This window comes from Lycorma delicatula, chromosome 3 (assembly GCF_047948215.1).
Source record: "Lycorma delicatula isolate Av1 chromosome 3, ASM4794821v1, whole genome shotgun sequence".
NCBI lineage: Eukaryota > Metazoa > Arthropoda > Insecta > Hemiptera > Fulgoridae > Lycorma > Lycorma delicatula.
The window spans coordinates 191,055,533-191,083,132 of record NC_134457.1 but is presented as its reverse complement, the minus strand read 5'-3'; the positions used below and the strand labels follow the sequence as shown (position 1 = coordinate 191,083,132).

The 27,600-nt window shown below is 30.0% G+C and overlaps 1 protein-coding gene across 1 annotated transcript in view; it reads left to right on the top strand.

Annotated features, from left to right (window-relative positions):
- Nucleotides 1–27,600, top strand: part of LOC142321058 (lachesin-like) — a 438,367-nt gene that overhangs the window by 273,254 nt on the left and 137,513 nt on the right. Inside the window, exon 5 of the mRNA XM_075359063.1 lies at nucleotides 4,239–4,367. Coding sequence (XP_075215178.1) covers nucleotides 4,239–4,367 — 129 coding nt within the window. The remainder of the gene's footprint in view (nucleotides 1–4,238; nucleotides 4,368–27,600) is intronic.

Sequence of the window (27,600 nt, the reverse complement as noted above, 5' to 3'; positions counted from 1 at the left end):
TCATCACCGTCACCCATCCGCACAAGTGCAGACGCACGACGGTTCCACAGGGGGCTGTCCTTCGCCCCTTCACTCTCAGATTACTTTCTTTGCCTGAGTCTCAGGTCTTTTATATGCAACTCTGATTCTTTGCTGGGTGATATTCAGTCCTCTTACTGATCTGAGTCCTAAATCAGGCTCTATCCCATAAAAAAAAACGTATAAAAATTCACGATTACTACAAAATTACAATAAACTAATAATTTACAAATACATATATTTTGTATTGATTGCAAATACATAACTAGTCATGAATTATTTAATTATTTGGCACCCTTACGGTTATCAGATTTTATATTAAAAACAATAAATACATGTTTTTTGCAACTACAGTTTCTACACCGAATTTTTTAAAAAACGTAATGATTCGATTATCAGTTTTAATAGCAAATGTGTCTTAAATATTAATATTTTAATAAGAATAAGATATCGTATTTATGTAATCATGCTCATGAAATATTTTTTTGAGTAAGTTATTGAAAATGTATCGATTGTAGATCCTAAGCAACGAGAAAAATCAGTAATTATAAAATAAATAACATTATAACACCTTGGTTGAAGGGCGGTAATGCCCGATCAGAATTAACAAAAAAAATGTTTTTTTATAAAAATTATTTAATATTTTTTCTTTAATTTTGTTCCTTAAATTTAGTTGATAAAATAAATTCTGAGTGATCAGGTCGTAAAAATACTATTTTTTGTACACGAGTCCCCTTTCCAATGAAAGTTACTCTTTTTTTTTCAAATTAATATTTTTTTTTTTTTTATAAAAATAACATTCCTATTATGTAATTCATTAAATATTATTATAAAATTTGGAAGAGTTTTTGGAGCCCCAAATTTAAGATTTTAAATACGATTCCTAGAAAACTTTATTACCTATAATTTATTTTAGTTCTATGTTTATTTAATTATATTATTAGTACTAATTTTACTTATATATTGCGAGTTAATTAAATATAAGAAACTTTTTGTAATCAAGAAAACGTGAGACTATTTTTTAGATATTTTAAGTTCTGGCATTTTTATGTAGTACTATTTTTATGTCTTTTATATATGACATGATAAATTCATATTATAAATTTGTAGAATTAATTCAGGCAGCAGGATCCTGAAACTGATATATACCGCTCATTACCTTCTTACATTGTTCTAACAAACAAATTTATAGTAAACACAAGTCAGATTAATATTTTACATAAAATGATTAAGTTTATTAATCTTTTTCTATTTTATAAGAAGTTCCAAGAATATCAGAAAAACATACTGTGAAATTTTGATTTTTCTGGGAAATTAAGGCAGAAAAAATCGGGTGTTGTGTGTTGGAGCGCAAGCCGTTGGTTTAATGCAAAACGTTACAGACCTTGGATGAAGTTCCTCCGAGCTACAGACCGACCAATGGGAGAGCCACCATCGTATTTTTTGAACAAATCTGAAAGTTTCTAATGGAAAATTTTAGTTTTTTCATTTGGCCAAGTCTACAGATAAATTGATCGATCTGTATGTCAGTGACTCGCATTTGGTGTATTGGATTGAAATAAAAACGAGACATTAACCGAGTACTAAATTTAATTTTAACATAAAACAGACACCAAATGGTACATCATATTTATTTCAACTAATATACGACGACAAATCTTTCATCATTGGTCTGTGATATGAAAAGTAAAATACATAAGGCATAACAAGCAGCGGTAGAGGTGCTCGCACCGTCGGCGTCGTTCACTGAGCGCGCCGTGCTAGCTTTGCAACGCTCGTGAAGCAGTCTCGCTCGCTCGGCACCGGACATTGGGTACCTGTGCCTAGCTCATAACCTTCCCTTTCCAACGATATGCGTAATTTATATTTCCGGCTGGATTTTGCGGGCTGAGGCTGACATATTGCATTTTTATACTTTTCACAAGTTTACTTTAATTTTTTACACGTAAAGAATGTCCAAAATACACTTATTATTACTTAAACTGATCTATCACGATGTGATACTACCGGGTTGGTCTAATGGTGAAAGCGTTTTCACAAATCAGCTGATTTCGAAGTCGAGAGTTCCAACGATCAGATCCTAGTAAACGCAGTTACTTTTATACGGATCTGAATATTAGATTGTTGATACCGGTGTTCTTTAGCGGTTGGGTTTTCAATTAACTACACATTTCATAAATGGTCGACCTGAGACCTGAGACTGTACAAGACTACACTTTATTTTCACTCATACATATCTTCCTCATCCATCGTCTGAAGTAATACCTGGACTGTGATTCCCGAAGACTAAACAGGAAAAAACCGATCTATCTCGACAAACTCTGAACAGAAACATCCGAATTACTGTGCTATCACGTCTACATCAGGAAATGTTCTACTAGGGAAAGTAATGAAAAACGTTAATATAAACAAGGTCTGGAAACGCTTTATTTTCGTATTACGGAAAGATTTTGCCGTATTTTAGCTCTTCAAATAAAAAAAAGTTCTACTGAAATTTTTGGGACACAAATTAAGGAGTAAAGTTGATGGTTTCTTATGTAATTTTAGCTGGAAAATAGGATAAAATAGTTTTCAGAACTGTAACTCTAGTAGGCTTTTAGATATCCGAAACAAAACACAAAATTCGGTATCGAAAAAAAGATTTTTTTTTCAGGTACAATTTTTTGTGTTGTACAATAGCTTTTGTAAATGACTAATAAATGGGGAAAATTTAATAACAAAACTTGTAGAGAATTTAATTCTGAGAATATTAATGTAAATTCAGTCAAAAAGTAAATAAAAACTTTTAAAAATCGGTTATTTATTGAATCAAAATGGCAAAAATTAGACACTATTGTATTATTTTTATTTAAAATATTGAATAAATATTATTTATTTCTAGAAAAATGGCTTGGAGAATTATCGCTGCAAGAAGTAGATGCTTCAGGGCGGGCTGAAGTAGTTATATTTTATTAATTTTAACAGCTCTTTTAAACATTTTCATCAGCCTTTTGTTAGGTCCAAACTAAAAACAATTCATTGTCAGAAATTCAGAGAGGTAAAACTTAAAGGTATACAATACACGAAGAAAACAGCTGGACTCAACAAATTTCAACCGGCTATCTGAAGCCATCCGGAACATTAGAAAAATCAATTAGTTGATCACTTGTACTAACAGCTAAATAAAGATCAATATGGCAATTAATAAGGCATGGCATAATATCTTGTTCAAGCTTAAAATACGGAGTGAAAGGTAGATTCGAATTTTTATGAACTGACAAAAAGAGAAGCAAAAAATATTACAGGGCTGACATTACATAAAATTCGGCGTAACTCTCGTTTAATGGATAATTAAAATGTTTGATCTCCCAAATGTGGTAGAATGTATAATGCGTTGTCTTAAAACAGAAAAGGTTATTTATAACTTTTTATAGTATATTTGTCAGTATTTCGACTTCTCTGATGCTTTTAAAATATCTAAGGTTCAAGAGTCGTCAGCCATTATTGCTTGCTATGAAAGTAATTTTTACTCATCGTAGTCTTTATTGTACTTGATATTCCCATTAATGGAAAGAAAGAGAGGATCGAAAACTCTATAAATTTTACTGGGCTTGGCATGCTGACGTGTTACATTATATTTGTCTTGAAGAAGTGAATTTCTCATTAGTCTCCATTAGTCTCCTAGTAAGACTTGCATTGCTTACTTATTTTTCTTGAAAATTCTATTCAATTTCTAGGTCTGACTTGAGTATTATTTCTGGTTCCATGCAATATGATTATGAAGTAAACGGTAGATTTGTGTTTGAATTGTTAATATTAAATTAATTTTTTATTTTAACGTAAAATTAAGTAATTCAGGTTTTATTCTCTTGAGTTTTGTTTTGTACTATTTCAATAAGATAAATAAATCGAAGCCCATTATTTAATAAAAGTTTAAAAGAACAGAGTTATTTTTTACTGTTTTAAAAATTAGAAGAAAATTTTACTAGGATTTTCAAAAATAAAAACTCATGTTTAATTTTTTGTGTGGAAGTCACTGTATCCTATTGAAGAATTACCGTTACTGTTTCCATAACTATATTTTATGGACTACAATTAATCAAATAGAACTATATCATTATTATAACTATAACTGTATAACTATAGAGCACTATTTTATATCCCGTGAGTCGAGGATAATTATAAAATAATTTTTATTCTTATTTTTTAATAATTTTAATAATATTTATTCTGTGTTGCAGTTAATGTACTAGACGGTCAACAATTAACACTATCAAGAATTAGTAGAACGGAAATGGGTGCCTATCTTTGTATAGCAACTAATGGTGTTCCACCCACCGTCAGTAAAAGAATAATTTTGGACGTAGAATGTAAGTAATTATAAATACAATTTAATTAGACATAAAGTAGATAATTTTTATGTTGTATATCTAGCAAAACTTGTACTTTTAAATCATATTTTTATATGCCTCCCGGGCGTCTTCTAATTATTATTATTGTAATTGAAACATCTTTAAAGATGTCATTTATTTAAGATCATGTCTCGTGAGTAATTTTCACACTGTTCCTCAACATATATATTCATTAGCTAAAACAAATAGTGTTTCATACATCATCCAGGTGACACAAATCTGTAACAACCATCAAATTTATAATACACGTCTATGTAACAGAGACCTGTCACAGATTTTAGCTACTCCTTGATATTAAAAATGTTAATTCTTGGAATATTTGAAATAATTTTTGTCAAAACCAGATGTTTTCTTAGGTATGAAATTAATTTGTCATAGCGATGAATATTTATATGTAGAGATTTACGTATATGTATATGAAGAGGCTCTGTAGTATGTAATTCTTTGTTGTTATTTATTTGTATTACTGAATAAACATAATTTGTTTAACTAACAGTATGTTTTTTCTCCAAGTTGGAATGAGGTGAGAATAATATATACAAGTGCATTATATACTCGTATGTATAAGTTATGTATGCATTATGATAAAAGCAGGATTACCTAAAATCATTGAGATATTACTTTGTGCAGTTTATCAGTAAAATTTAATAAAGAATATCTTTAGTAAAAAGCTGTTTATGGAAGTATAATAATACATAGAATGAATTTCCTCAATGGTTAAATCCTCGATGCTAATTAAACTTGAAAAGTTATCCTAGTCGATTATTACTGTAAAATTTAATGCCATAATTATTTCAAATTACTTGTAAAATTATTATCAATTTATTGTGATAAAGCGAGAAAGTAATCAGGACATATCTTCTGCTTGGGATAAAAAAGAGTGAAAAGGGAAGTATAATTGTGAAAGACGATAGAGAAAGACAAAGTGGCCAATGAAAATACCATCGTAGATTTGAGAAATACATTGACCTAGATGTATCTAATTGGTTATCTGATTCTAAGGACGTTATTTTTCTTTACCTTTAGTACTTTCATTGTGAGTAGGTACATACCATGGTGTGATGTACGCTGATGTAACTCTTAAAAATTTTTAGAATATTCTATTTACACAATGATTTGGATAATTAACGTTCGATGGGATGAATCGATTGCTGTTGCACTAAAATTAATGCACGCTGTTAAACAAGTATATGAGTTTTTTATTAGCAAATATTTTAGTATATTAATAATAATAATAATAATATGCGACTACAAAAGTACAGACTTGTTTACATATATATATATGTATGTACATACGTATATATATACATATATATGTATGTCTATTTTCATATAGTAGATGTACGAGGGACATCTCTAAAGTAAAGACCTCTGGGATATTTCTCTCCTTAAGGTTGGCGAATCTGTGTTGTTCATGGCCACCCCAGTAACGTACACACTACATTGTTGTTTGTAAGTTGTCTCGTTGAAATATCTTTAATTACGTATGAGTTATTACGTTATAAAATGAATAGAAAAATCAATATTAGCGCCGAGTGTGAAATACGTGGAGTCATGCGGTTTTTAAACCATCAAAACGTTAAGCCGATTGAAATTTATAGGCAGTTGGTTGCTATGTACGGTGATAATGTAATGAATGAAAATAAAAGTCCGAAAATGGTGTGAAAGGTTTAGAAATAGTAGAATTAATAGGCACGATGAAGAACGTTCGAGGAACGCCCTCGATAATCACCGAGGACATGAAACGCGTCGATGATGAAATCAGAAAAAAATCGTCGCTTAACGATTTCTGCCCTGATCCTTCTTTAACTGATGTTTCAAAAACTGTTATCGGTCACACTGTTCATGACCATTTAGGCTTCAAAAAGGTTTTGTGCCCGTCTTAACAGAAAGTCACAAAAAAATTCGAATGGGATCTGTTTTTTTTAATTTTTTATGCGCTACACAAAAAAAGATGATAAGTTCCTTAATTCAATTGTTACCGGCGATGAAATATGGATTTCTTGTTACACGCCGGAGTGAAAACAGCAGTCAAGTGAATGGCGTCATCCTCAATCACCAACAAGACCGACAAAAGTCAAGCTTCAGCCATTTGAATGCAAACCGATGGCCGAGTCTTTTGGGATCGGTGTGGCATACTGCTGATCGATTTTATGCCATGTGAACGACTATAAATGCAGAAGTCTACTACAAAACTCTTCGTAAGTTACGGCGTGCTATTCAAAATCGGCGACGTGGGCAGCTGATTGACGGCGTCCTTCTGCATGTCCACATGTTGCGGGTCCGACACGTGATTTACTGAAAAAATTTGAATGGGAAGTTTACGATTACCCACCATATAGTCCGAATTCAGCTCCTTCTGATTACAATTTGTTTGGGAAATTGAAAGAATTTTTGAATGGTAAGCGATTCGCGGGTGACAATGAACTTAAAAATGATATTAATCAGTGGATAAATGGACTGGTGGTAGAAGAATACGACGAGGGTATATTAAAGTTGATGTATTGCTACGATAAATGTCTTAGTTCATATGGCGATTATATAGAGAAGTAGTGTAAGATATGCAGTTTAAGAGAAATAAAAAATATTTATAGTTTTCAGAATAAATTTTTTTACAATGAAACTGTCTTTATTTTAGAAGTAACCTCTCGTAATATTAGTTGACAAATTAACATCGGGGATTTTATAAATAATTTATTCTGAATTTTTATTTGTATTTCTAGTATGAATATATAAGATTTTCTGTTTCGTTAAATACTTTTCTTCCTGTTGCCCTTGTTGAAATGTTTAGTTTTTTGAATATCATATGTTCTGTCTTATATTAAACTCCCTTAAAATGAAACCTACTAAGAGTGCTGTTAAAAATGAGTCTACTTTGTCCGTTTGTAGGCATTACGTTTGTTTACATATTTGGTGCAGACACTAAATGGACTTAAATATATTTTAATGAAGTTCAATATTTATAATAAATTTAATTTGATATTTAAAGATATTAAAAATAACTACGTTACAATAACTCCATCAAAAAAAAATATAATAAAATAATTTTATTAGACAATTTTTATTTTAAATAAATAATATAACAAGGAGAAATAATAATTTGGGTAGTGTGTGTAATCATAAAGATCAAAAGCTCAACTATATACTTGTCTATAAAGTTGAACTAAATAATTCTTGTAATAAAAGGGTAAAATGTTATTTTAATCCCTAATCAGAATGTTTTTTTTTCTTTTTACTTGATGGTATCGCCAGATAAGCTTGAAGTTTTACGTGGAATATGAAATAGAATTTTGTAGCATATAAAAAAATGCCACGCCTGATGTAAATTCAAACTCAGGACCTTTGGATGAAAGGCCGAGACGCTACCATCTCACCATGGCGATCGGTAATTTATGGCTGATATTCTTCACAATCCCATTACGTAACTAAAATTTTTCTTTAAACAAAAAATAAAAGTACACATTTTTAAACTGAACTCCATTTTGAGTTCGCAAGGTTAGCAAGAATGCTTAAAAAATATTTATTAAAAATATATTCTATTAACCATCTAATTTTTTAATTTTTTCCTTTTCTACTCGTCAAACTTCAAAGTTTTTAGATCAACAATCTTTCGGTTATTATCCATTTTTCAGGTAATTTCTATTTCATCCAGCAACGATTATTTTTTAGAAAAATAATAAATCTGATTAAGTGTTTTTTACAGACTGAAAATTAAAATATGTGAATAAATTTAAAACAAAATTATCTAGTAGTATTTGTAAATGAAAATATGATTCAATATTTGGCGTGAAGGGAGGCGTAGTATTTTAATTCTCGCTTTTAAAATATTTCACTAGCGCTCTAAATGGCAGCTTAAACCCACTTTTTTAAGAATAATGTTTTGTAATCTGTTGTAATCTTATTATAAAACAGTTATTCCAAAAACATTTTACGAAATTTACTTTACTAAATAAACAATGAACAATGAAGTTTTATTTTTTTTACAGGAAATAAATTTAAAAATGACAATTTTATATAACACTTGTTAACTTTCTTATAGTTTTTCATTTGGAGAGGGTTCATATTAATAAATATACTGTAAAATTAACAAATAAATACTATTGATAACCAAAATGTCCTGAAATTTGAATGTGTCGTATGAACAGATTGTATTACAGCTGCGTGGAGCTAGAGAGTGCAAGCTGCATTTCATATTAGTAAATTGGTCGAGTACTATCGTACTATGTGCTTTAATTTGGGTTGTTCTATGATTATATGAAGTGAAATTATTAAATAACAACGAATTTACATCGAACGTTTCTTAAAAGTCAACAAAAACGTAACAAAAAAAAATCATTAAATCTTAGCAAAACTTCAATAAGCGTGCTTTAGATGAAATATAATTGTATGATTAGTACATGCGTATTAAAAATGGATAATAGTCAGTTAATAATGACGGACATTTTGGTTATCAATAGTATTTATTTGTTAATTTTACATTATATTTATTAATATGAACCCTCTCCAAATGAAAAACTATAAGAAAGTTAACAAGTGTTATATAAAATTGTCATTTTTAAATTTATTTCCTGTAAAAAAAATAAAACTTCATTTTTCATTGTTTATCTTTTGATCTAAAGTTGATCTCGAAATGTATAAAACGTTTGTAAAGCCATCCTTCAAGTCCGAAGGAGAACAGTCCACGCCTTTTATTGGCGGAAAATTTTATGCTGTTTGAAAAGTTTATGATTCGAAGTATTGCTATTGAATTTGTTCCAAGGCTGTTCAGCAGCGAAGAAAAACAGCATTATGTTCATGTCTACAATTATTTGAAAGAAATAATTCAGCTCAAAACTAATCTGAACATCTCCAGTATTATTATTGGTGATAAATCGAAAGGTTTATTGCTCTGAAACAAAGCAGTAGTCAGTGTAATGAGAGAATCCAACCTTCACTTACCAAAAAAGCCGGACAGGTTCATACCATTAAATCTAATGTTGATTTGTGTTTAAACTTTCTCTTTAATGGTAATTGTCTTAATAACAGATGTTTCAGTCACGAATGGTTATTTTTAAAAATAATGATGCAAAACCGGTATGTTTAACTAATATTTTCTTAATGTCCATAAGAAAATGAACACAGTAATTAAAAGCAACGATTGTTCCAAGGGTTGAAATGATATTAAAATGAAAAATGTATATAAAATAACTGCTGCAATGAGGATAAAGTACTGCAACATTATTTAATAATATAGATTGCATGGTGTTTCCTTGCGGTCCGTTGCTCATAAAGTAGTATGCCTGCTAATCATATTCTTTTGAGATTAAATGTACATAACCCACTCTGGTACGTAAAATTGCTTAAATGTTTCTAATTAATCACATTTTTGTTTCAAATTCATTCACAATATATTTCATTATTGTTCATGAATTTTTTTTAATTTTATAAAATCATACGATTATTTTCTTTAATTAAAAAATTCTGACGTCAACGTCAATTAAATTATGCTAATTTAATTACGTCAATTCAAGATACGCCAATTAAAATACTTATACACATATTTTGCTACAGTCCATTTAAACTTATTTCATTTGCTAGTGAGATACGATACTCAAGTTAAAATATTAGTTTTTATTAACATCAAATATTTATACTATTATTAATTCAACGATTATACATGAAATATTAGGATAGAGTAAAAGTCCTTTTATTACTTTTTAAATAAATAAGTTTTACATCTATCTAAAACGATGTTTTTTTTTTAAGTTATTATAATGTAACCAACAACAAAATAAAACAAAAACGAATAATCAGATGTTTCACCAAATTTGTTATGGATACCACATGACTTGCACGTTTATTAAATTACATATACACATTTTTTTTTTATAAATGAAAAGTGCCTAAAATTTTATTCATTAATAAATTCTGATTTTTTTTATTGTTATTATTGAATTATTATTTATTGTAAAAATGTTTTACAATGAGAAGTTAATAATTATTAATAAATCAATTTATCTAAATTTAAAAAAAGAGTTAAAAAAAGGAGATGAAGTCTGGTTCGAACCGATGTCCCTTCCCCTTGTAAAATTAAAATATTTCATAAATTAAAATTTCATTTGGCTATAACTCTACAGCCATTGAAAATAAGTACTATTTATGATATATCGTTGATAAGCTCTCAATGTGGGTTTATTACTGCAGTTAAGAAAAAGCCCAAAATCCAAAATAAATTTGGGTTTTTTCTTTTTTACACGTTTTTATTGCAATCAAAAGGGGAGGTGCACAACTGGATGTTACAACAGTCCTAAATCCGAAATTTCTACTAATCGTTTTTCAGTTATGGGAGGTACATATGTACGTACGTACAGACGTCACGCTGAAACTAGTCAAAATGGATTCAGGGATGGTCAAAATGGATATTTTCGTTGAAATCTGAAAAACTTTTCGCGATCATAATACTTCCTTTACTTCGTACAAGGAAGTAAAGATAACAGTATTACGTACTACTTGGAATTTGACTTCCAAAATTTAGCAAGAGAAAATTTGAAAAGGTTTGCTGCGTAACTATTAGTTTATTTTTAAATATATTTTTAGATTTTTTTGCGATTTTCGTGAAGGAATAAATAGTACAAATATTGTTGTTATTATTATACAGAGTGTTCCAAAGAAACGGAAAAACTTTCAAGACATATTCTATTGGTGAAAATAATGAAAACCCCCATATACAAAGGTCTAGAAAAGCTTTGTTTTCGAGTTACGGGTAGCGAAAAATTCACTCGGATTTCAGTTCTTCTAATAAAACATAACCCTACTGTAATTTTTTGAACCTGAATTAAGGAGTAAAGTTGGTGGTTTGTTACGTAATTTGAGCTGGAAAATAGGATAAAACAGATCTCAAAACTGTAACTCCAGTAGTTTTTAAGATATCGAACATAAATCAAAATTAGGTGTCGAAAAAGCAAGTTTTTTTTCTAGGTCTGTATTACAATAGCTTTGTTAAATGATTAATAAACGTGGAAAATTTAGTAACAAAACGTTTAGAGAATTTAATTCTAAAAAAACTAATGCAAATACAGCCAATAAAACTTATTATTAAATCCAAACAGACGAAAAATAGAGAGAAAAACGTATTATTCTTTCTGAACTAATTAACATTATTCATAATATAAAAAATCTCAAAAATGAATGCATCAAATGATAAATGGTAATAGAATAACAAACCTCAGTTACAGTAATTGTTTGAAATTCCCTCCTTCACATTGTACTCATTACTCTGCCCAAAGAATAAAATTCTCTACTAGTTTTGTTTATAAATCTTCCGCATTTAATAGTAATTTAACAAAGCTATTATACTAAGTAAAAGTGGGGAAAATGTACGGATCTAAGAGAAATATTTAACACCAAAATTTTCATATAAAAACTAATATTACAGCTAACAAACCTTTCCACCTTACTTAGTTTAGTTTCTTAGGTTAAACAATCATTTAAATCGTAGCAGCTGTTATTTTTGCATAATCACAAATCTGCAAGTATGCATTTGTGCACGGTTTCCCGTTCCTCAGGTTTCCTAACAGTGTGCGAGAAGTACAATTCTGGGTAAATGAGGAGATGCTACTCTTTTAAACTGATGTTTTATTTCTACAAAGTTACATATAGTTATTATAATGATACATTTGCAGGTATAATAATATTTTACAGTTACAATAAAATATATTGATACATTTTTATTATTTCAATCTAACAAATTTAGGCTATTTTACAAAAATCAAAATGTAATGCTCTTCTCCAGAGCACGTCTCATACAGTGCACGCAGCATGACTTCAAGAAAAATATACACATCGGTATTACAATTCCCCATCTTTCGCTACATCATTCCACGAAGAACAAAGTTCTGCTGAAGTCTTTTCTACTGCATTTGGATCTACAGTAACGGTCATGTCAACGTTTATATCTTGATCTTGACATAAAAATTTCATTCGACCTCAGACTTATCAGAATTTTTGTTCTCCACATTGGTTTTCTTTGACCTTTTCCTTTTTATTTTTTAGCCGTAGGTTTCTTGCCTTTTGAGATCTTAGATTTATTTTCTCCTTCCAAATTTAATAGTCTTGCAGCTATTCTAATCACTCGTTCTTTTATCTTGCTTGAACTTACTTTTCTTTTTCTTTCAGATTCTTTTAGTTTTACTTTCAGTGGTGTGGAAGTTCTGAACGTTGTTTCTCACGACGAAACTGTTTTTTTTTTTTCACTGGGCATAGGCCTCATATTCTTTAATGGCACGTGGGAAAAGTTTAGGAAAGAGTTTTCCTTTATGGTAGATGGCTTAGGGTTTTCATAGATGTTATTCTGGGGAATGAGCTCTCCACTTTTGGGAACATCACAAGAGGTTGAATTATTCCACCCATCTTCATTAGAAATTTCTGTGAGTTCCGTTAGATTTATACCATTCTGTGGGGTTTCACAGCTGTAGCCGATGGGAAATATAGTGAGGGAGAGAAACCACATGGATAAATTTTGACCTGCAGAAGGTATAGATGTCAAGGGGAACATGACTGCTGTGATTATTCAAAGTAAGTAGGACAGGCTCACTTTCAGCATGAGTTTTAAATGAGCCAACCACTGTAAAAAAATATCCTCATTGCTCCATCAATTTGACGAACAAGTATAGACAGCTCTAACTGGACCATTCTGTTGCAATCAAATGACATCCTTTTACAAGGACAGACCATCAGAGATGGGATAAAGTTTCCCGCTGCATTAGTAGAAAACAAGGCCGTAATATTCCGACCTCTATCGCTGAAGTAGCGGTCCCTATTTTCTTAACCCCTTTTGCTCCGTAAACTTTTGGAGTGGTGGTTCTACATAGGGCTTGTTTAATAACAGCTGCTTTCGCAGAATTGATTCTAGAATTCCATAACTTCTTCCTACTTCACTATTTTTTTTTAATGGTTTTCACGAATGTGCTTTATGCAGGGTTTCAAGTGAGTAAGAGTTAATCTCAGTTTTCCTAACATACGTTCTCGGCAACTACAATGGAAAAGTTAGAGAAATATAATACTTAGTACTTAGCACTGAATCGTGTGGGGGGAAGGAATCATGCGCACCAGCGTGGACAGTTGCCCCATCATGTACGTAGAAATGTACTGCTCTACCCTACCAAAGTGACTGGCTAACATCTAAATTATTACACATGTAGATGTTAATAAAGAGTCATACATTATAATATCAATAGCTAAAGTAAATAAACACATAGGGGAAGGCATACATTCTAATTTTCCGAGGAAGCCAAATAACAACAGTACACACACCAACAATAATCCAGCACTAACGGCCACAACATTAAGTTTAGCGGGAAGCCACTGCGGTGGGGTAGTTTATTTGTCTACGGCTAGGTTTCAGCACCAAATCCACCTAGTCTAGTCTAGTGGTGAACGCATCTTTGCAAATCAGCTGATTTCAAAGTCGAGAGTTCCAACGTCCAAATCCTAGTAAAGGCAAGTTACTTTTATACGGATTTGAATACTAGATCGTGGATACCAGTGTTTTTTGGTGGTTGGAGTTAAATTAATCACACATCTCAGGAATGGTCACCTGAGACTGTACAAAGACTACACTTCACTTACACTTATACATATCATCCTCGTTTATCTTCTGAAAGTAATATTTGACGGTGATTCCCGGAGGCTAAACAGGAAAAAAAAAGGTTTCTGCACCAACTGGAGACGTCTATGGCCGTTGGAAATTTCGTTGTAACGATCCACACAGTTCCTCCTCTCACTCCTACATATCTAAAAAGAACTTTATTACACCGAATTTTGTGTTTTACTTCGGATATTTGAAAAATAACTGAAGTTACAGTTCTGGGACCTGTTTAATTCTATTTCCCAGCTCAAATTATATAAGGATCCACCAACTTTACTCCTTATTTAGGTCCCAAAAATTACAGTAGGGCTACTTTAAATTAGAACAGCTGATATCCGGGCGAAATCTTTCATTAGCCGTAACTCAAAAATAAAGCGTTTTTTAAAATATTTTGACCAGTAGAACGTGTCCTGAATGTTTCTCCGCTTCTACGTGGAACATTCTGTACAATGCAATAATGTTAAGTATTGTTAAAGAACAGTCAAAAAATAGTACTCCCTTTAATTCTCTTCAGTTGGGAGGATAATTTCAGTAATAAACATTTTAGGTTCATTTCATACTTTAACATAGAATTGATTGAGAATTAAAATAAGATCACCAAAAGTATCTTTATTGTGTTTCTGGAGAGGTATGCTAATGAAAAACTAGACCAAACTTGTAGATTTGAAAAAATCCTTTTTTCCTTAAGAACTTAGATTTTTATTGATTTTTCTTTTCAAAAGATACAATTACACCTGTCTATTTAAAGATCATTTTAAATATTCTAATTTAATTTTTCCTTTTAAATGACTTTCGTAAGTAATTTAAATTGATGACAATTTTTATTAAACTATATATTAATTTTAAGAAAAAATGAAAAGCTTAATATTATTAATAGAAACAAAAGCTTAAAATGAAATCATCCACTGTTAAACATTATTCATAATATAAATATGAAGAACAGAGTATCATACTTCCAATCAAATTTGTTATATTACTAATTTAAAAAGAAAAATCGTTCTTTCACCGTTTGATCAGAAAACTATTAAGTTAATAGAATAAATTCCTTTTATTCTTGAAAGAATTTAATGCTTTATACTTTGAGATGTACAATTCTCTTCTCATATATTTTTACGCATTAAAAAAAGAAGTTTCTTTTATAAATTAAGTAAAATAGAATTAAAATAATTATTTAAATGGAAAGTATTTCAATAAGTATGAATACTTTTAAATACGCTAAATTTTACATAGACATAAAAAAATTACGAGTAACTCGATGAGAAAAAAGAATGAAATAAAAGCACTTCATCATTCTGATGAAATGAAATGAAATCCTTTTATATCTAAAATTCTTTTTACGGTACAGCAATTTAATTTCACTTAAATTTCATTCACATTCACCTCAGAATGGTCGGCTAATATTTACAAAAATTAAATTCCTATTTGAATACGCATCAAAATACGTATTTATTAATTTAGGCTAATATGTATAGTTAACTGAAGATGATTAAAAAAGATTATTAGCTATTTATTTGCATTATTAATTAATTAATGAACTCAAAAAAGTTTAAATGAAAACTTCAATATCGATTTTGATCTGCCAAATTTTAACTTCAAACTCCTCATTTAAAGAGATATTTTTTAAACATTGCAAGATCGCAAAACGTACTTTTTTCGAAAAAATATCTTGCTCGTGAAAGTTATAAATTTTATATTTTACTCTTCAAGTTTGTATGTTTATTACTGTTACAATTTACTGATTTTTGTGAAGCACAATTATTTCTTAGAACTGGAGTATCAGTCATTTTACTTTCCTTGCAGCATATCTCTAGTACAGTGATTTTCAACCTTATTAGCTTCACGACTGCCAAAATGTAAAAATATAATATAATGAATATTTTGCGATCCTCCCCCCCCCCCACCAATTACAACCCAATGAAACCTAGTTAAAATTATTTATCTAGTTGTTAGGAAAGGATATGAACATGCATGTATGAAGCACTCAAACATAAGTAATTAACAAATGCTTTACATTAACAACGTTTGATCACGTAGTGCTCTCAGCAGTATAAAAGAGTCGTAAGGGATATCAGAACGTCATGTGTCAAGTGTAGTTCATTAAAAATAATAATAATTGTGGTTTCGGTTTTTTAGAGTGCAATTAAACGGGATGTATTTTTCTTCAATTAATTTGTGATGCAAAATGGATAAATTTATAAAAGAACAAAGTGGGCCATTTACATTCAGTGAATCGATGGGTAAAAAGACATGATTGTACAATGACATCCTAAGCCCGTAGGAGGAAGACACCCACCCACCTTGTGACATTACCGGTCGCCACACCACCCCTTCCATTCCGAGCACTGAGGGGTTTTACCTGAGGTCGTAGTTAGACGCTCTAACTGATTTCATCTCACAGTCATCAGCCAAGGCTCGGTCGGGATGCCACCGATGTAAATGCAATGAAGATATTTGCATCAGTAAAATACATATCAAATTTTGACTTCACGTAGACCTCAAACGGACATCTGTACATCCAATCTAGCATTATTCCCTCAAACTAACTAACCGAAACCGAAGAAGCGCGAACCCCGCGCCTAGTCCAGATTTGACAACACCGTTCGTGACTGTGAATGCCTCAGAAAACGAACGAGTTTAAAGTTAAATCAGTGCCAAAGTTAACTCATACCAATCAAAATTATGTCTTACGCAACATAGAAATTCAGACCTACACCCAAATAAGTCGACCAGTATAGGTCACTTAACAAGGGGAACGCAACTTCATTCCGGTCCGCGCAGGAGCCGGGGATAAACACCCACCACCACCCGGTCCCATCATGGTTTCTCACGTTGCATTACCAAGTCACTATCAGGACCGCCACCGGGGGAAGAAGCCACGCCACTGGTCGCACGGGTTAACATATCCCGGCGGCGCGGCCACTCCCACCAACGAGAACCCTAAATCGAATCGCAAATAATACCAATATAACCGTAGCACGATGCCAATTAATTCAGCACGCCTACCTCCAACTAATTCAATGCCTAAGCCGGAACTTTAGCCACCTGGGATTGTACAATGACAGTTATTAAAATTGGCGTTTTACCTCATTCGCTGGAAAGCCACAGTACGTTTTTTTGTTTTCAAGTCCACTCCGATGAAAGTATGAAGCCATCAAAATTAAATCGACACTTGGAAACTAAACATCTGGATCATAAAAGCAAACACTTGGAATATTTCAAAAGAAAATTACTTACTTTGAGGAAACAACAGGTTTCTATTTGTAAATCAATCGATACTGATAAAAGTATACTTGAACCCTTATCTCGTAGCATTAAGTGTAGCTAAGATGTCCAAACCCCATAAAATCGCAGGAAACCTCTTATTGCTTGCTGCAATTGACATGATCAATGTTTTAAATAGGCGCAGAAAAAGTAAAAAAAATTGAAAACATTCCGGTTTCTAAAGACACTGTCAAGGCGAATCGGTGACATGGCTGCCCGAGTTTGCGATCAGAGAGTTTAGTAAGTGAATTAAACTTTTAAATGAAAAACAAATGAAACCATCTCATTAATTTATTTTCTTTACATATCTACTTATAAATGAAAGTAAAATGTTTATAAGTGATTTTTTTCTCAAAAAATGATTTCATTATTGTTTACGTGTAAAGTTGTAGGCTAATTTTGCGACCCTCCTTTCACATTACCGTGACCTCCAGGTTGAGAAACGCTGCTCTAGATGAAAGTATGCTGCTCTATGCTGCAAGGATGAAAGTATGGTAATTATAGGGTATGGGTTTTTTGCATTTCTCGATGTTTTATGACCCACGGACCTCAGAAAACAAAGATACCGTGGGAATAATATTCGTAACGTACGTATATGAGTGCGTTGGCGTGTTTTAAGCCTAACAACCTTTGACTAGGTAAATTTAATTTGATGAAATTTGACACAAGGACTAATATGGGGCAATTTGTTGTTTAAAGTTTGGGATAATACTTCCAGTTGGGTGGGATAGATAGATTTTTTGGGGACAATTTTCTCTGAAGTTTGCAAATATAAACCCACTTTATATTAAGCTCAGTACATGCGTACATACTTATCTTACTATTTAAAAAAAAAAATTGCCCCAAATTCTCTCCCTTCCTCAAAAATAAAAAAAAAATCTTTTTATTATCTCTTCTATCTTTTATTTATTGCCTATTTTTTAAGCGATATTTTTATTGATTTTTTTATGTTTACGTACAAAATGTTACATGAGATAAACGTATTACACTTCTAATAGATCGATTACATTAATGAGAGTTTCTTATATGTAAGATACTCTTCGCCTAAACTGATAATTTACCCATTGGGTTGGTCTAGTGGTAAACTCGTTATCGCAAATCAGCTGATTTCGAAGTCGAGAGTTCTAAGATTCAAATCCTAGTAAAGGCAGTTAGTTACTTTTATATGGATTTGAATACTACATCGTGGATACCGGTGTTCTTTGGTTGTTGGGTTTCAATTAAAACAAATCTCAGGAACGATTGACCTGAGACTGTACAAGACTACACTTCATTTACATTCATACATATCACCCTCATTCATCCTCTAAAGTAGTGCCTTACAGTGGTTCCGGAGGCTAAACAGAAAAAAAAGATAATTTATTATAACTCAAAATCCTTGATTTTACCGTGAAAATGAACCTTAAACAATTTTTCAACATATTCGTCGTTGACATCCAAGCGTTTTTGAGATCGGGAAAAAACGAATTTGAAAGAACTTTTCTGCCTGTTCCTTAAACCAGTTGCAGATAGAATAATGAGAATTATTAACGATTTACGCTTTTCGCTCAAAATTTTCTTTAGTTTCAAAAAGATACGAATGTAAATTCCACCAAATCCGGACAAAATGTGGGGTCGTACATTTTCTCTCTGTGTGTCTGTGTTTCTCAAACACGACACACAGTTGTTTAGCGTGTTTGAGTAATGTAAGGAAGAGAATTATCTTAAAGTAGACATGCCCTGGTACTAAACAGTCCCAATTGATGGTCCTGTAAGGTAGGTTATCATTTATTTTTATAAATTTCTTAGTATTTTTCTGATTAACATTGTTTCTCAAGGCAAATACCAGTTAGACGAATGCCTTACCGGTTCCAAAAATTTTTTTGTTGACAGATCTTGCTTCATCATGGTGACGATGCACAATGTTTTTTGAATAACCTTCCTTATTTTCTCCCTTTACCCCTCTATTGAATAACTTCATCATTTCCATAAAATTATCTCCATCACATCTTATCATTACACAGCAACTATCTGCCGATATATTTCAGCTACGTGAATGATTTTTTCATTTAAAACACAAATCGTCAGTCGTATCTTCCAATTGGTGGAATTTACAATCGATTTTTTTAATGAAATACTACCAAAAATTAACGTACGTTTAATATACTCAAGAAATTTGATATAACTTGTAGCGTCACGTAGAATTTCAGCTACGTTCCCGTTCAGATATTGGATTCCAAAGTGTCAACATGAATTTATTATATAACTATTGTACTTCAGTTTGGTATTTCGTGATCTAATTTAATTAAATTACTTATAACAAAGATATGTGTCAAGAGAGTGAATTGTGAGTGATTCTGTAAAAGTTTTCAGAACTGAAAGGAAATAGTGGCAAGTAGAAGAATTAGAGATGATATGACTGAATTTTTACTATTAGTTACGAAAGTTTTATTGCTTTCATTCTTTATTAATTTTAATGAGATGTGAAAGCGTAATACTGGCAAAAGCTCTGTAATAAAAATTTTAATTCAATACCATCTCTGTTGCCTGGTTTTGAGAAAAAAAAATCGATAACAGGATAATCAATCGTGTGCTTCTTGTAAATGTAGGGGCTGCTCCTTAGAAAGCATATTTTACTATTAAATCTTATAAAATAAATACGGAATATCCTTCAACGCATTTTATTGACAGTAAAGAAATTTGAACAAGTAATATGGTTTCGTAGACAAACACTCAGACAAAAAGTGAATAACCCAGAAAAATTTCATCATAATTCAAAACGGATTTTAAAAAGACTTATTTTCTTAGATGACTCTACTAGTACATTAGAAACCTAGGCTTTTTTGACTATGTAACTTAGGAATTATTAGTGCAAAAATTGTTCGTACAAGTTTAAAAGGGACCTTATGTAGTACTCCAACTCGAAAAAAAATCCTAAAAGTAATGTACTATAAAATAATATTATGATCTATCCATAGTTCATTCGTATCGTATAAAAACAAATTTTTGAAATTTAATACATCGTTGTGACTGTAATTGAAGTCGAAATCATATGCAGTTTAACAGTAATATATTACTATTAATCTAATTAGTTAGTTTAATATGGAATAAACATTACTGTATATCTAATGCTGCATAATTATTAAGAAGAGTGCTGACGTTCAAACTTTGAGAAATTGTTGTACATCTCAACCCTGAAGCTTAAGAATTTATAAATTAGTTTTAAGTTTTCAGTTAAATTTATTCTACTTAAAAATGGTTTTAATTCAAATAAAGTAGTGCAGGCTTCCCAAAATATCAAATATTTCAAAAAAAACTTTTCAGATTTTACTGCATAATTTTTTTTTGCTAAAGAACTTCTTTATTATAAAATCATTAAAATTTTAAACTAAAATAGAAGCAGACAATTTCGGGCTTATCAAAATCCAGTCTGATTAGGTATTGTCAAAGAAAATTAATTTATTAGTTAGAGAATAGAAACGATAAGCTTCACTTAAATCCTAGTTTAAAATCAATTCAATGTTAACAGGCTGTTAATTAAAATGGGTATTGCCCAAAATCCAAACAATACAAGAATTTAAAAGTAGAAAAATAAATTCGACATGTGTAAATTAACATCAACTCTTAATGAAAAGTATTAAATAAAATTTACGGCACTAATCATTTCATAGTGAAATATTGAATTTTTTTTCAATAAATGGAGTGGTTAGTGTTGTTTGAATTATAATAATTTTAAAGAATAAAAATTGCAAAGAAAGTTAGTGATCAAAAGGTCAAAACTCCTTCTTTCTTTCTTATTTTATAATATAACTCTCTCTAACCTCATTGTTATGAAAAAAAAAAAACGATCTTAGAGAATTACTTCAAACCATTTAAAGAAATGAAAAAGTGTTTTAAATTATTGCTTATCCGTATGATTTATTTTTCACTGTTTTATTATTATTTTTGTAATTATTATTACTTGTGTAATTTTTCTTGTTTTTATATTAGTCACTGTAAAAATCATTACATTGCCTGAAAAAAAAAATCATCTTTAACTTTCTGCAAAAATTTCATAATTTTACATGAACTTTAAACATTCAAAACGTTAGAATTTTAAAACTTTTAATAAATCAAGTCTTTCTTACATTTATTTTATTCAGAAAATACACAATAAATTATTAGTTAATATTGGATATACATTTATTAGATTAAAAGCAATGAAGATTTGATTTACAAACAAAATGTGGTTGTAGGTACAAGTCAACTAATTTATTTTGGACTCGCTACTCTTAGAAAAGAAAGCTAAGATGGTGGTCAGGTGTTTACTTCCTTTACCACAATGATTTCGATTTTTGTATGTACTATTAATACTTTGTTTACAGTGTTATTAAATTAGGATAAAATAAAAATAGAAACACATTTACTAAACAATCAGATTATGGAATGAATATTGCATTATTGTACATAAAGTGATAGAATTAAATAATTACAGGAAATCGATGAAGAAAAAATTTGTATTGACATTTTTTGACGGTAAGGGTTATTATTTTTCGAAGTCATATAGCAGATAAAATTAAATCTAATGTGATACACATATTGAACCATAATAGCTCAGAGGCTACAAAAAAAGGACTACAGATAATCATTGGGCCCAAAATAAATTGAATTGATTTGTGTGATAACAGTAATTTTTAACGTCTTCAAAATGGAGAAGATTCTCAATTCGACCCCTATGTTTGTGGTTTATTTATGTGTGTTCAAGTCTTACTCTTCAACAGACGGATCGATTTCGTTGATTTGTTTCTTTTATTTTATAAAGTTACTCTGATGTCCTCGTTGTAAGTTTTATCCAGAAAATTTAAGTTAAAAATCTTTTATCTTTTTTTTTAACAATAATATTTCGTTGTGTTAAGAGAAAATTTTAATATATTTTGGAGAAGCGACTATGTATCATACTATTATCTCGTTATATCAATATGATATTCGAAGTATTTTCACTGAAAAATTCAAGAATATTAATAGAGAAACTTAGCTTAAAAAAATATATTTTTTTTCAAAATAAAGCCTCTCAAAGCGTAAAAAAAATATTTGTTCTAATTTTCATTAAATTTTTGAAATCGGTGCGAAATTAAGAGTTAGCGTATTTTTGATAATTTTTTTTTTTAATTAGCAATAACTTCAAACGCCAAAATTAAGGAACAGTTAAAGAAGTATTAATTCTAATTATTAAGTAGATTTACTTGAAAAGAATACCTACATTTTACTTAAAAATAGGAGAGGTAAGACTTATAGAAAACTCTACAGGATGACAAGATCGTTCATATAGAAGACGAGAGAGAAACCTAGCTTTAAAAAGATAAAAGAAGTTAATAGTAATGACATAGAGTACCGATAATGATCTAAGACTTCAAATTCGGAAAAGAGTATTATTCTTCTTACTGACTAATTTACCTGTGATTAACTAATTTCCCTAATAATTTTCTCGAAAAAATAATTTTAATGTCAAATAATATCAGGATGTTTTATATTATCACACTACAACAATCCAGTAACAAGCAACGAAAAAATTATCTTCAATTTATCTAAGATGATTGGGAAATTATTTCTTCTTCTTCATCACCTCCTCCTTCTCATTATAGATTAGGCTACAATGCCTATTCCATGAATCAACTCCTCATAGGTCGACCAATACTCCGACATTCTTCGGGTTTGTATTTTGTCGCCTGCAGTGAAAAACGTTCCTCATCCTTACATTCTAAATGATCACACCATTTTTTTTTGTACATTAATTGTTTTTCCTCATTATTAAAAATATTCAATTACCTTCTTATGTTCTCATTCGGTAATAATCTATCTTGTAACTTGCATCCCTTCACTGCTCTGAGAAACCTTGTTTCCGCTTCATGCAGTCCTTCCTTTTCTCTTTTAGAAAGCACCCACGCTTTGCTATCACACAATATTCTACGATAGCGAAAGTTATCTCCATTTAAATTATCTGGGAAAATTAAAATAACGTAGAAACTGCCTGATAACTTCCTAAAAATCGTTTTTTTGAAAACCAGTTGATGAAATCGTTTAAGATGGTAAATAGTAAGGTTTGAATTTATAAAAAAATTCATGCAGGTCTAATTGAGTAGATTGTTCTTCTGTTATTAAAGTCTGTTACAATTAATATACGTATTTCTGCATATCAGACAGCTATTTCCTTAAGTTTGGTAGCCTTTTTTTGTCGTTTCACCTTCTTTTTTTCAACTTTATCGCGAAGTAGATTCTTCGCTTGGTGTTTTTTGCTAACGGTTTTTTTTCACATTGACGTTTTATGTTGATTTTCAAATAACTTAAATAGAATAAACATTGTAAAGTAAAAAATACTGCAAAAAATCTCTAAAAAAAAATTATTTAAAAAAATTTGCTCAATCGCTCAACAAATTGAAAAATTCATTTCGAGATTAAAAACAAGACCATCTCACTTTTTTCTTTATAAAATCAAAATATCGTATTGAGAGAGAAGTCCATTTTTTTCCTAATATAAGTATTGATACTAATTAAATCTGTTTAGTATTTAAAAAATACTAATAAAATATTTTAATGAATTAAAAGATTAATGTATATGTATAGATATATATTTTCATTATTACCGTATTTGAGTTAAATTATATACATATACATACTAGCTGGTCGGAGCTCTCTTCGGTCGCCCGACCATCAAGCCAAGACTCTAGCCTGGACCCCCGGACCTCAGGTCAGCTCAGGCGAACCCCAGAGCCGACCCAAGGGGTTCCCGGGACCTACCCCAGTCCGCACAGCTCGCCTAGCTATTATCGTCTTGCCAGGCAGCTCCGCGCCCAGAGTCTCGTTACCCTCATGGTTGTGAGAATAATACTGTTAACAATTAAAGAATTCAGGCTTTATAAAAACCTGAAAAAGAAATTAAATTGTAAAAGACAGATAATAGTAGTAACTATGCTAACTAATGTACACACACATGTGACGACAAAAAATTCATAACTTATTTCTGTTACACGGTGAAACAAATATAATAATGAAAGGATTCATTTTTGTTTCTTTAGTGAATGCCTTTAATTACAACATCAACCTCAAGGGAGTTAGAGCCTCGGTCTTTAGCTTAAAACCTTCCCTGGGATAACACGAATGTATCCTGCAAATTAGAAAGCAATCGATCGGTTGGCTTTCGTTTGATACGAGAACAAACAGACAAACGTTTGGCTTTATGCATATATATACAGCATAAAAAATGTTAAATAAATTTTAAAGTTATTTTAATTAAATTAAGGACTTCCTAATATTCTGTGGAAATTTTTTTTTTAATTATTATTCAAAAGCAGATTCCATTTTATGTATTTAATTTGTGCAAAATTTATTTAAATACAAATTTTTTTAAAATAAAAATTGCTGAAATTAAAAGAAAGCTGCATATCTTGGAAACTGTATTTTTTCGTACGCCAAATACAGCACCCATACCTAAACATATTCTTTATTTATTTTTGTTTTAAAGTCCTTAATCAATAGTATAATACATTGATAAAACTTTGGATCAGTGTCCCGAATTCAGATCCAACTAACAGAATATATTGTAATGCAATTTTGGATCTTGCTCCATTGCATTAATTAAAAATAATTCAAAGATATTTTTTTTTAATTTAGAAAATTATTTTTAAAAGTTTATTCAAATTAATAAGACTGAACAAAAACTCACTAATTTAAATTTACTATTCCATCATTGCTGGTACTTTCTTCTTTACTGCTTTTACTGTTGTACGTTCCGGAGTCCTGATTTAAAGTTTACAGGAAAAGACCTGCCTGTTACAAAAAAAAAATTCTGTTCTAAGTAAATATTTAATTTTTACTTCCTTGTCCGAAGTAAATGAAGTACTGTGATCGTGAAAAATTTCGGTTTTCAGATTTCAACGGAAATATCCATTTTGACCATCCCTATTATTATTCTATAACAATAAAAAAAAAAATATGAAAAAAATCAAAGGTTATAAGTGAAATAAAATTTTATTTACCTTTAAAAATGTGTATATGTAACAGATTTGGTGAAACATCTGATTATTTAATTAATATTAATTGAAAATTATAATTTAGAATCGTATTATTTTTGGATTTTCTAGTTTAATTTTTGTTTAATTTTGTTTAATTATTCTGGAATTTCTGTTTATTTATCTATTTAAGTTAAATAGAAAGTGCTGAAAAATAGACCCTCACAAGAACAACACATACTGGGACAGACATGTCGGATCTTTAACAAATTACAAAAAATTCTTCTCTTTTAGTTCATCTGTCCTGTGATATTGTCGGGAAATATTCTCCCTAAGTCGGCGTTGATCATCATTTCGTTTATTTGTTTTTAGTTGCCAATAGTTTAATCGCTCTTTGGTTTTACATAATTCTTCTGATCTTAATTTATGTACACGTTTTCTATTTTTCAAATTTTCTCTCTTTATATTCATCATCCTCTCTTAATCTTTTTATTATTTCCTTTGTCTTAACATTTCTTCCTCTTTATATTTATCATCTTTTCTTAATGTTTTTATTCTTTCTTTGGTTTTAACATTTTCTTCCTCTTCATATTCCTCTTCTTGTCGTGTTTTTGAGGTATATTTATTCATTTTTTTTTCTTTTTCCTGTATGATGTTTTTTCATTTTTGATTATTCACCAAATAATCCAATAATAAAAACTGAATATTTTTTACCGCAAGATCGAAATTAAAATTTGTAACCATTATACAGGAGTTCACTAAACGGAATAGTTTGATTATTATTAAATTTTATTTATACGACACATTAGAAATCTGAAACTTTGTTAATCAACAACTCACGAAGATACGAATAATACTGATCTAGTAATACGAGTAATAAAGGGACTTTTTTACTCTATCCTAATATTTCATGTAAGATTATCGAAGTAATAATTGTATAAATATTTGATGTTAATAAAAACTAATATTTCAGCAATTGTGTAACTGTTCATTTTACTAAAGAATTGAGGATCGTATTTCACTTTCAAATGAAATAAGTTTAAATGAGGTGCAGAAAAAAATGTGTATATCTAATTTAATAGGCGTACAAGGAAGTCATATGTTGTCCACATCAGATTATTTTAAAATTTGATTTATTTAAACTGGTTTATTTTAAGTTCAGTTAATGATTTAAACGCAAAGATATATATTTTTTATTTTTGTAATAAAGCTTTTAAAAAAAACAATACAGTGATACAAAACTATCTTTTAGAAATTTACAAAGTTACAAAACAAAGATTCCCAGGAGAATCAGCTTCCAAACTGCTATGCAATAAGCCGTAAAGCAAACGGGGATAATAAATTAAGAAAAATAAAATTTACTTACGTTATTAAAAAGTTAAAGTTGTGTATAACATCATGAAAATATTTAATATAAAATATAAATTTGCTTTATAAACTGTTACACATGAATTTCATTTTAACATTAGAAAAAGAAAAAAACATTATTTACTACAATTTTAAAATTAATATTAAATTTTCCCTTTAAGATTTTTAAATAAAATTTCGTATTTATTATTTTTTTGTAAATTAATTTAAATTTTAATTATGTAAAAAACATAATTATTCGTTCATAAGTTAGTCATTCAGATCAAGATGCAATGACAGAAATTAATCAGATTGAGTGAGAGAGTCATCGGGTAGACGAGATATATAAAACTAACAGTGAGAGATAATTCTATCTCTCACTCAATATGAGAGGGGAGTGTGTAAGGAGGGAGACATATAAAAAAAAAATATATAAAAAAGAGTTCAACAGTCAACCCAAGCAGTGAGGCGAATTTAAAATGAAAATATATATACAAACACTCACATTTTCCAGAATTAGGGAGTAAATCCAATACTAAAACCAACAAAGTATTTTTTTGCTACTAACTTTACAGATATCCATAATTCTTCTTATTATTTAATAAATCTTTCTTTCAATAGATTTCAACTGAACTCTTCTCTCCATTTTTCTAAAAAATAGTCTTTACTTAGTTATACTTCCAAACAAGTTGTTTTCCTTATCACCTGCATGATTTTTCCAATTTTTCTCAAGAAGACCTCATTTCTCATTATTTCATCAATTTTACATATTAAATTCGTCTCTAAAGCCGTATTTCAAACGTATTCTTCTGAAGTATAAGGCGAAAATTCTGGAACGTTACCCTCTCAATTCTGTATCTCGCATTGTGGATTCTGTTAAAAAACCCCATAAATTGATCCGTCAGTATTTCGCATTTTTATCAAGTCGTTTTCATATTGCTCTACCGCTCGTAATATAATTTTTTATTATTATTTAGTTATGTATAATGTTTTC